The sequence below is a fragment of the Cibotium barometz genome, chromosome 19, assembly GCF_041138505.1.
Source record: "Cibotium barometz isolate CiBa-2024 chromosome 19, ASM4113850v1, whole genome shotgun sequence".
Lineage (NCBI taxonomy): Eukaryota > Viridiplantae > Streptophyta > Polypodiopsida > Cyatheales > Cibotiaceae > Cibotium > Cibotium barometz.
Window position 1 is genome coordinate 33,864,165 of NC_141064.1, and position 11,464 is coordinate 33,875,628.

Genomic DNA, 11,464 nt, shown 5'->3' on the forward strand with positions numbered 1-11,464 from the left:
AACAAATCAAGAAACTGTTTGAAGGTTAGATTTTCTTGGGCAAGATAGTGGTGAGAGAGAACCTCTAAAATAGAAAGGTTATGATATTACCCATTACTTTCCTTAATTCAAATTTTATTGGGCAAGATAGTGGTGAAAGATCTAAAATAGAAAGGTTGTGATATTACCCATTATTTTCCTTGATTCAAATATGCCTCTAGAGACATAATTGTTGTAAAACTCCCTATAGCCCTTGTTGGCAAAGGTAGTTACCACTAGCAAGGTTCCCCATGGTTTGATGATCCTCAACGTAGAACTGTGCTTAGAACTTAGCAAACCAAAGATGATCTTTCTTGACCAAACTATGTTTCTGCAGAGACTTTTATCACATACATCTATATAAGCTTCCAATATCTTCACAATTCCCTGATCAACGAAATATCCACATTTAACGAATTGTTTATGCCCATTGCCGAGAGAATCAAACAACCATAGACTGTCTATCGCAAACCAACTTAGCTAGCAAGTTTCAACCTCCTCTCAAACATAATGGACAATCCATGGACCTTGCCAGGAAAACAAGCAACATACTTTAGCTCTGATTGGAGGCAGACCAAGAGCAGCTACTGACAGAGTTGATGTGAGACTAAACATGAATTGGTTCCAAAAAGTGAGCTCATGAGCTGTCTGCCCCCTGCTTGCTTGCTGACAATCAGATTTGTGGCAAAGCCCACTAAAGCATAGTCACAAGGGAACGGGAACGTTTTGGGGAACGGATGACTGTTTGGAACGGGAACGAAAAGCTTGAATAAAAGGGAACGGAATCGGGAACGCCACATCATTGCATAAATGTGTTTATAAATTTACTTTATATATCTGTAAATGCTTTGGAAAGAGGCATAGTAAAGAAAGAACCTCAAACCATCTCAGTAGTGGCCATGATAATGCATAGATGTGTTCTACATGATACATAGTTCACTTATATTTCTTACATGGTCTGCGGTGCCATTTTGGAACGGGAACGGGAACGGCTATCTCTATGGAACGCGTTCCCCCGTTCCAAGAGCTTGGAACAACGTTCCCTTGTGACTATGCACTAAAGTCAAGTCACCAGACAGCCTAGGTTCTCACATAATTGGTTGTCAAACACATAACTGAAGCACAAGAAGCACAAGAACTGTGTGCTTAAGTTGCCTGAAAAACAAGCAAAACACTTCAACCTCTGATCAGGGGCAGGCCAACAGCAGCTACTAGCAGAGTTGATGGGAGACCAAACATTAAATGGTTCCAAAATGTGAGCTCATATCCAAGAAGCTGCGCCTTCCCTGCTTGCTCACTGACAATCAGATTTGCAGCAGAGCCCACTAATGTCAAGTTACCAGCAACAGTGCTTGTCCATGCCAGGATGAGCCATGCCCTTGTCACACTTGCACCATTCAAAGCTGCAGATGACGAGACTCGCGATCCCAGTAACAAAACTGCAACACACAAGACAAACAAAAATGTTGATGTCATAACTATTTGGATGGAAAAAAATCAAGCAATAAGCCAATTGAGGACTTTCACAGAAAGCATGACAAGGCATGTAAGGCTCTTAATATTGCCCACACAGCCAAAAGAGTTTAAATTTCTTTGGAGCTCACCAGTTGGTACATTTGAAGCAACATTAGACAGCACTATCACAACAAGTGTAAGGACTGCAACACCACTGGCACTGTTGATGCGTGCATACGGCTCAACAGAATCCCAAAATGTTCCTGGAATGCCAGTTGTGTCGAAGCCATTGACAGTTATGAACATGCCGGCAAAAAATACTAGGAGTGGATATGACACCTGCATAGAAACACAAAAACAGAACATCAAACCCATGCTGTGCACCTTCTCATTCCCAAACTCTCTTGATATGGTGATGTGACCATGTAGATGTATGCCAATAGAAATCACAACCATAAACTTTTTGCATACAACACAGAGAAAACCATAAGGAGGCATCAGTGTTCACCTTTTCAAGGCTGGGCCCAGCATCCTGAAAGTCGAGAGCCATCAGCAGAACTGCAGCCGTGAGTGCACTCCATGAAAGATCCAGCCCGGAAAGTAGTGCCCCCAGCATGCCGGCTGTCACAAAATACACACAACATTTCCAGCACCTCCTTTTCCATTTCTTCACAGAACTTGTTTTCTCCTCTTCAAAAAGTGAAAAAGATGATGCACTTCTTGAGGGAGTCTTCGAGCAGCTTTGTAGTACCTCCAAAGCAGGTGAAGTGGGCAGTGGTGATGAAGACTTTTTGACATAGTCTTCTTGCCCATGCTGCCTTTCAACAACTACTATCTGTAAACCATTGCATTTTTGTGAGAGATCATGCTCTATGGAGGAGGCACATCCTTCATCCAGGCTTTCATCTTTTGAACAACTGAACGCTTGATTTGTAGCCTCCAAAGATGGTTGCTTATCAATGCCATCTGGCGATGCATTGCCATGCAAACCCAATGATGATGCATTGCTGTACGACCCATCTTTTGGGCTTTTGAGATCTTCAAGATTACTAAATGGAGACACACTCAGGTTATCTTTCCCTTCCTTGTCCAAGCCCCCCACAACTCCTCTTCCCTCCAGGTCCTCAACTGGCGAAAGCAGCCTCCAGTAAACCATAAGCAAAAGAGCAGTGTTTATTAAGACTCCTAACAGCATGGAAGGAAGCAAACCAAGCAAAAACTTTCCAAAAGAGATCCCGCTTTGGACAGCAATGACCAGGTTCTGAGGGTTTCCAATAGGGGTGGCCACAGAGCCAATGTTGGCACTGGTGGCAAGGGCTATGAGGAAAGGCTTAGGGTGCAAATTTTTCTGCCGGCAGAGCTTTAACACAAACTCAGTCAAGACTACACAAGAGGTGTCATTGGTGAAAAGGGCACTAGAGATGGCACTTAGGATGCAAACTCTGCACATGAGGTCCTTGCCGCCTTGACTCTTCCAAGAGAGGGCATTTCCTAAGTACTTAGACATGTCAGCTCTCTCAAGGTACAGGCTTACAACCATGGTGCCAAACAAAAGGCCCAAAATAGAGAGATCTATGGACTCATAGGCCTTAGATGGGGACAGTACATGGAATACCACAGTGAGAACAGCCCCTGCCGCAGCTCCAGCAGTGCGCCCTATGGGCAGCAGTTTGAAAGATGGGAAAACTGCCAAGACCCAAAAAACTAGAAAAGAGATGCTCCCAAGCACCACAGTCCTAGAATCCGCCAGAGCCATGTCGGCAAGGTGGGTCTTGAAAGCAGAAATGTGGGCGGCCTTGAAACCACCCAAAATTTCCAAAACAAAGAGATGGGTGGCAAAAAAAAGGGGGGGGGGGGGAGAGAGAGAGAGAGAGAGAGAGAACCTAATGTATATCTTACCAGAAGCAAACCTCAAACTGGGGAAGAATTGCACACAGGAGGTAGCTTGTAGATGATGCTCAACCCACTGCTTAAGCCATTGCTATTTAGTAATGTGGTGGCTTGACTGCAAGAACATATGAGGGCTTTTATAAGCTACATAATTATACGAGGCAGGCAATGCAAGGACTGCTATAAATGCCAACTTTTGGATAGTCCAGCCTTGAGGGGATGCGAAGGATGCTTGCAAGACTTACCAGTGAGTGAGAAGGGCGGCCGAGAGGTTGGCGAGTGATGGCGATTCTCGTCTTGTAGACGTCTTGAAATAGACGAGCCTCCAAAAAATTCAAACAAGCAAAATGGAAGAGATCGCGAACCTATCAATTAATTTTGAAATAGACGAGCCTCCAAAAATTCAAACAAGCAAAATGGAAGAGATCGCGAACCTGTCAATTAATTTTGGAAAATATGCATTTTCTTTTTGTAAATATACCTAAATGGTTCCTAATTTCCTTTGCAAAATTCCTGCCAATGAAAACCGATGAAACGACCATCGCGAGTTCAAAAAACAAAAAACAAAACAAAAAACACCATAATATTTCTTACATATATTTTTGAAAATAGCAAAATAAGGGGGAGGGGGAGGGGGAGCCAGACCGCGATGAACAGAAGCCCAGAAGCGATCGCGTACGCCTATTCGAGGACTTGTTATGCAAGTCTCGAGATGCCCATCTTATAGGAGTGGCAGTGTGCTAAGGTTTAGAAAATAAATTAAACCTAAGCCCTGCCCTATTTAATTAAAAGGGACTAATAAAATGCTTTCTATGGGGGTGGTGGCAAGACCCACTAAGTGTTTGTGAGTGACCTTCATATAAACTAATTCCTTAATTTGGTTATCCCCCTCTTCTTTTCCCCATCCTTCTCGACACCACCCTCTACATCCCTCTCTTTCTCTTTTCGCTCAGCTTGTGGAAGAGGTTACCCCTCCCTACATCGTTCATACTCCATTTGCCTTCAACAAAAGAGAGAGAGAGAGAGAGAGAGCTATCACAAGATAAACAAGAGAAAAAGACAAGTGCATAATGCCCTTCTCAACTCTCTGTGTGTGTGTGTGTGTGTGAGAGAGAGAGAGAGAGAGACTGTGATCGTATCCTTCCCCTCTCTATTTTATTGTGAGAGAGACGTTAACATGGATGCATGGCATCAAGACACCGACATAGCAAAAGAGGGAGATAAGAATAGAGTTCATTACTTTTAAAAAAAACGTTAATCCTAAGCCTTAATAGTTTTTCCCTTCAAATATTCTCTCCTAAAAAACATGTTTTGGGATCTATCATCACGCACGGGTTCAATCCCCCTCGTTCACCCATCCAATTAGATAACGTGCAAAAAACATCTAGGAGGTACCTACCTACATATGTATGATAATGATGCAACATGAGCAGAGGCACTTGAAGACCATGATGATGATGAGTCTTTATCAAAAGGAAAGCACATAGAAGGTAGCTACATGGAAAGTTTATGTCTACATAAAAGAAAGTTCATGGAAGATGCCTACATAATAAGTGGGAACTTAGACTATGATGTAAAGGAAAATAAAATAAACATAAGGTACAATCATTTGTCCAACTTGGACTATGATGTAAAGGAAAATAAAATAAACATAAGGTACAATCATTTGTCCAAATTATTAAAAACAACCTTAATTAATGGGATGTCCTCTCAACTTGAGTTGTATGTAAATGAGCTTTCTCACACGTTGATGTAGTTAATTGATATGCCATGCGAATATATAGGATTTTAAAATTAATTACAAGAAGATTATTCTATATAAATTAGTCAAGAAGATATTACATAATCAACAATGAAAATTAAATTTTTAAGGTTTACAAAACTTTCGTTAATGCTACATATGGTTTTCATTCTCATATCATATAATTTTTAATGTAAATACCACAATTATGGGATCATTACATATTGTCATGGGAATACATGGACCTTAATTTCCTTTCCAAACTCACTCTCTATCTCAATCCCACCACCAATTTCAACAACAGAGAGCAAGCATGCAAAACTTTAAAAGGAGACACTCCTAATTGTCACACAATTTTTGAATCACATGCTGCATATCATTTCATTAATGGAAAATCTTCGTACTAAGTAAGACAAAGTTTCAAATCTAGTAATGGTAGACGAATTTATCACAATGAAACATGTTGTGTTACACTTTGTTATATCACCATGCACAAAGAACTTTTGACACAAGCATGTTATGTTATACTTTGTTATGTCACCATTCTAACAAAATAAATGTCTTGTTACATATATGGAAGGAATACCAAAGGCCTAACTTTGCTAAAATAAGACCACACAAATGTTTAAACTCATGCAGCATTTAGATTCTTAATCTCATGCAGTTGTTACATATTTTATTATATATTCAAACTCATGCTTTTGTTAGTTTCTTATTCTCTATTTCTTGAACACTTTTCCCTTCCTCCAGAACTAAATTTTTATAGTTCTATATTCAAATTATATTTTAATATTAAAAAAGCTATGCAAGTGTATTTCATAAATCTATAGAGGTGTATTTTTGTCAATATAAGCTCAGTATTTCTAATGGCTCACAATAGACGTTGTGCTCAAGTAAGCATGGAAAGTCATCCAAATGTCATTGTTCACGTGGGGACTAAAAGGAGATGTAGTGACAAAATTCAACTTGCACTTGACATTATGAAAAATGGTACTTCAATAAGTCTCCATCGGGCTCCACTTGGTCCTATCACTTCAACAAACCTTATAGAATTAACCGTATCTTTCTTGTCTATTATAATATTGAGAGAATTTACTACTTCACATAATTTCTAGCATGCGTGTACAATGCCTTCTTGTTATAAAATCTTACTACATTACATTATTCAACTCTAGAATGATGATATGCCACTTGCAAGCTAGCTATATAATATATAATAGCATTTGTAATCAAATGGGCCAACTAATGGATCAAGTTTATACTCTATGAGTTATGCAAGGTGTAGTATGGTTTGGCAATTTACTGTTAGAGAATCGTTAATCCATTAAAGAGTAGCATGAAATATTTATGTGATGAGTTGTAGATTTTTAATGTTTGTGTAGACTAATTAATTGGGGTTTTGACAAAGTATAGGTTAAGAACCTTGTAATATTTACTAATTGATTAGGGTTCTAATAAATCTAACGTTGAGAACCATGTAATAGTGAAACATGTTATTTAATCCTTATCATTAGGTCACATGGCTATTCTAGTGAACCTTGTAATAGTGAAACATGTTCTAATAAATCTAACGTTGAGAACCTTGTAATAGTGAAACATGTTATTTAATCCTTATCATTAGGTCACATGGCTATTCTTGATGTGTCATGTTATTTAATCCTTATCATTAGGTCACATGGCTATTCTTGATGTGTCATGTTGTTGACTCTGAACCACCCACCTACATCTACATGTTAGTCATACTTTGATTCTACTCAGTGTACTACATTCTTGACAGTGATACAAATAATTATCTTAACTTCGTGTGATGCTTAATGTATGTATATACTTCTATTCCACCTCCACATACTTGCATTGATCCCCATGTGTATCTTGTGTTGTTGTTTGCTAACATCATTGGCGATTAGCCATTTGTGTGACATACAACTTATGTAAGCTAAATCCTTTTTGTACTATCTTTATCGTCAAAGAAATTATATTTTTATTTTCTTAATTACAAGTTTGAGTGTGAGTGATAGCATAGATATCCACTTCATCATTTCTTTTATGGTATAAAAGCCTATCCCTTCTAGGGCATAAATCCATTACTCAAGGTAGCCTCCTAGGAGAGGTTTATGAGATGTGATAGGATGTGATAAGATGCGTATGGGAAGTGATAGGATGTGATAAGATGTGTATGAGAAGTGAGTGTGTAAGTCTGTTGGAATTATTCAAATTATTTGGCATTTATGGATTTATTTGATGGATATTTATATTATGTGCAAGCGAGACTGGTCACCTCTAACTTGTCACATATTTTGAGCTTATATTGTGAATGTCAGTGCATATCAGTGGTGGCAGGGTTAGTGTGCCGGATGTGCATGCATCCACTGGGCTTGCTTTGGCGGAAATTTATTGACACATGGAGCGTTGCGATTATTTATTCGGCAATGGCAGTGATATTTTATGTGCACATTAGTGTGCAACATTTTGGTATACATTAGTTCTATTTCATGAGTGAACCTTACAGTGTTCACACTTTTGTATTTAGGCTTATGCAAGCCCAAAGTGTAGATCCATATTTTTGGCTACATGTATTTTTGGCTATTGCTTTTTATACAAGGAAATATATTTAAATATACCATGAAGAGGACGTGAGCCACTCTCATGGTGGGGGAGATTCACAACCATGAGCTTCCAATATTGGTATCAGAGCCAGAGCCAGGGATCACAAAGAACTGTGCCGTCGTACCTTCTTGTTCAGAAGAAAAAAAAGGTTGTGAACAATGGACAACGCACTGGCCACCGGGGCAAGCGACCATACTAGCCAACAGCGCATCGGTTGGTAAGTACACGCAGACTAGCAGCGCACCAGCTAGCAAGGACACCGACGAGCATAAGGAGCTTATAGTACAGCCGGTGGACCGGCAAAAACACCGACGGCACCGGCAACAAGCACGCGACACAAGAATGGGTTAAATCTCCCCCACCCTGAGAGTGGCTCACGTCCTCTTCATGGTGTATTTAAATATATTTCCTTGTACAAAAAGCAATAGCCAAAATATGGATCTCCACTTTGGGCTTGCATAAGCCTAAATATAAACGTGTGAACACTCTAAGGTTCACTCATGAAATAGAACTAATGTATATCAAAATGTTGCACACACTAATGTACACATAAAATACCATTGCCAGTGTCGAATAAATAATCGTCACGCGCCATGCATCAATAAATTTCTGTCAAAGCAAGCCTAGTGTATCCATGCACATCCCGCACACTAAACCTGCCACTGATCTGCACTAACATTCACAATATAAGCTCAAAATATGTGACAAGTTTAGAGGTGATCAGTCTCGCTTGCACATAAAATATGTGACAAGTCAAGGTTTTCATCCTTTTTCATTTTTTTAAACTCAAGTGTTAACCAATTTTGATCAACAAGGATCCTTCATTTGATACAATTTTTGCACTTCAATCATAAAATATAATATAATCTTTTCTATGCTCTCTAAGTTTATTATACACTTGTGTGCACTAACGTTGTATCATGAGAAAGTCAACTTATAAGGCTAACCAAGTGTAAAGGCATTAAGAGGAATTGTCACCCTTAGGTCACTTACTCCTCTCTCTTGTAACTCTTTCCTAGCATGAATATTCAACCCATGAGATGGAATGATCATGTAAGCCCTATATGGCCCCCGAATAATAGTAATTTCTACAAGCAAATAGATTCAATTTGGCATCAATATCACTCATGCTCTTTAAATCCTTCCAACATAGAATTGGCTACCATGCAACTTCTTCAAGAGGTAATCCAAACCATTTAATCAAATATTCTACAATAGTATGGTTGCAAAAAAGTACTCTTTCTCGCTTGCCCACTATTCCCCTTAACACATATTCAACCCTTCCTTCTTCATCCATTGATGGTAACTCTTCAAGAAAATCGCACCTTGGTCCAACATAAGCCTTTAAATGTGACATACGGAATACATCATTTATCTTTGGTAGTCGATGGAAGCAATAGCTAGTATGCAACCTCTCCAACTCGCCTTAAAAATTTGTATAGACCATAATAGCGATGAACCAACTTGGTATTAGTGTTTCCCTTTAGGAAGTCTCAAGAATGCGTAATCCCCTTCTTGAAACTCCAATGGTCTTTTATGCTTATCTTCATAGTCCTCCATCCTTTCTTGTAACCTCTTGATATTACTCTTGCATTGTTGAAGCAATGCTTGCATCTTTTTTGCTTCTTCTTTTACATTTGGGTTAGCACCCTCTTGCTTGATGCCCATTATTGGTACATTGATCTTGTACCCATATAATGCTACATGCTAATACTCACATGATGAGTACTATTATAAGAAAACTTAGCAAGAGCCAACTAATCATCCCATGCATGTTGAATCTCATGGCAATAGTGTCTCAAGTAAGTCTCCACCCACTTATTCACTCTCTTTGTTTGACCATTAGCTTGGGGTCATAAGCAGTACTAGGAGTCAACTTGGTTCCCATGGTCTCAAATAGAGTTTTCCAAAATGAACTCATGAATTTGACATCTTGATCACTAATAATTTGTTGCAGCATACCATACAATTTAAACACATACTCCACAAATTGCTTTGCAACCATAGATGCCATGTACTTGACCTTTATAGAGATGAAATGTGCCACCTTTGTCAATCTATCCATAACTACATACAAGAAGTATTTATATGAGGAATCCATAGCAATGTGATTCCACTTTCCTTCGATAATAGGCAAGGGCTTAAGTAAACCCCCGTGCTTATGTGTTGGATCCTTGTTGAGTTGACAAGACACATATGCATGTATGTCCTTTCACATCCCTTTCCAATAAAAGCTCTTTCTTATCTTGTCTCATAGGTCTTAAAAGACCTAAATGCCCCAAAATAGTAGATGAATGCATTTTCTCCATCACCTTTTACTTGTATTCAGACATGGGCATAAGATAGACTCTTTCCTTGTAGTACAAGAGACCATTGTGAAGCTTAAAATGGGGCAATTCCTCATGAGAAACATTATGCACCATTTGCGGCACTTCCTCATCCACCAAGAGATACTCCTCTTGAATATCCATGACCTAATCCTTATGTACGATGGCTGATAAAGAGCATGCCCACATTCTAGATAGAACTGTCATAGTGTCTTTGGGGGTTGTTAATGAGACAGCTTGGTGGAGGGAGCTTGTCTTGGCTACCTCTCTCTACTTTGAACACACTCTCTCTTTAACTCTCCCCACCACCATCTCCTCCCACCACATCCCTGCCCCTCTCTCTCTCTCTCTCTCACTCTAAACATGTGTGCATGTGCACACACACACATGCATGCATGTACTCTCTCTCTCTCTCTCTCTCAATCTCTCTCTCTCTCTCTCTCTCTCTCTCTCTCTCTCTCTAAACATGTGCACACACACACACACATGCACGTACTCATCTATACCATGCATGTACTCTCTCTCTCTCTCTCTCTCTCTCTCTCTCTCTCTCTCTCTCTCTCTAAACATGTGCACACACACACACACACACACACATTTATGTATCTTAAAATGTGCACCCCAACACACACACACACACTTGCTAACACTCACATTTATGTATCTTAAAATGTGCACCCCAACACATTGCTCGATTCTACTCCAAAGATCACTGATCCAACCTTATGTCACATCACGATTAAGTACATAAGATAACCTGCATCGATTCTACCCTATTACCTCAGACAAGAGTACCAAAGTGACCCTACTATTATCGACTCCTATGTAGAAAAGCTATGCTGATGTCACCACCATTCCTCCCATCTATTACCATCACTCTCTTTTTGTCTCTTCTATCACACTCTCCTCTCCATCTCTCTCTCTCTCTCTCTCTCTCTCTCTCTCTCTCTCTCTCTCTCTTCCTTCAAGTCATTCCTCGCAAAACCCTTCCATTACTCATTCCTACCAAAGGGTAGGACAGCTAGTATCATACACAAAATCTAGCATGGGATGCTCCAATTTGTACTCTTGTAGGAGGCTTGTAAAATGGACACACATGACAACAAGTGTGCCATTGTCATCAAGTATAGTGATGTAAGGTCAAATAAATATTGCTCATCAACCTCTATAAAATGTAATTTGTAAACACTTGTGAGTATGGTTAAATATTCTTCCGATAATCACCAATCTCATTCCATGTGGGGGTTGCATCTGTATCAATACCCCAAATACATACCCAGTAGTGGGTAGCTTCACAATCATCGTGTGGATGCCTATGTTTGAATCAGTTCCTTGAATTTTAAAGGTGTCCGTGATAGCAACATTACCTTGAAAGTCTTCACGGAGTTAATATATTCTTCATTTACTTCCGTTTTTGTAATGGCAT

General features: G+C 39.5%; 1 protein-coding gene and 1 long non-coding RNA gene across 3 annotated transcripts; both read right to left on the reverse strand.

Annotated features, from left to right (window-relative positions):
- Positions 1 to 833: 833 nt before the first annotated feature.
- Positions 834 to 3,322, reverse strand: LOC147628496 (silicon efflux transporter LSI2-like). The gene is made up of 3 exons (XM_086813667.1): positions 1,982 to 3,322; positions 1,623 to 1,812; positions 834 to 1,457 (listed from the first exon to the last, which is right to left on the reverse strand). Exons 1-3 carry the CDS (start codon positions 3,227 to 3,229, stop codon positions 1,195 to 1,197), a joined length of 1,701 nt encoding a protein of 566 aa, XP_086669793.1. The 5' UTR covers positions 3,230 to 3,322; the 3' UTR covers positions 834 to 1,194.
- Positions 2,462 to 4,780, reverse strand: LOC147628497 (uncharacterized). 2 transcript variants are annotated; one of them, XR_015268124.1, is made up of 4 exons: positions 3,845 to 4,426; positions 3,609 to 3,728; positions 3,373 to 3,478; positions 2,462 to 2,601 (listed from the first exon to the last, which is right to left on the reverse strand). It is a non-coding gene; the product is annotated as an uncharacterized LOC147628497 (long non-coding RNA). The 2 variants fall into 2 exon arrangements; XR_015268123.1 differs by having other exon boundaries at positions 2,479 to 2,615; positions 3,845 to 4,780.
- Between the last annotated feature and the right edge of the window lie 6,684 nt (positions 4,781 to 11,464).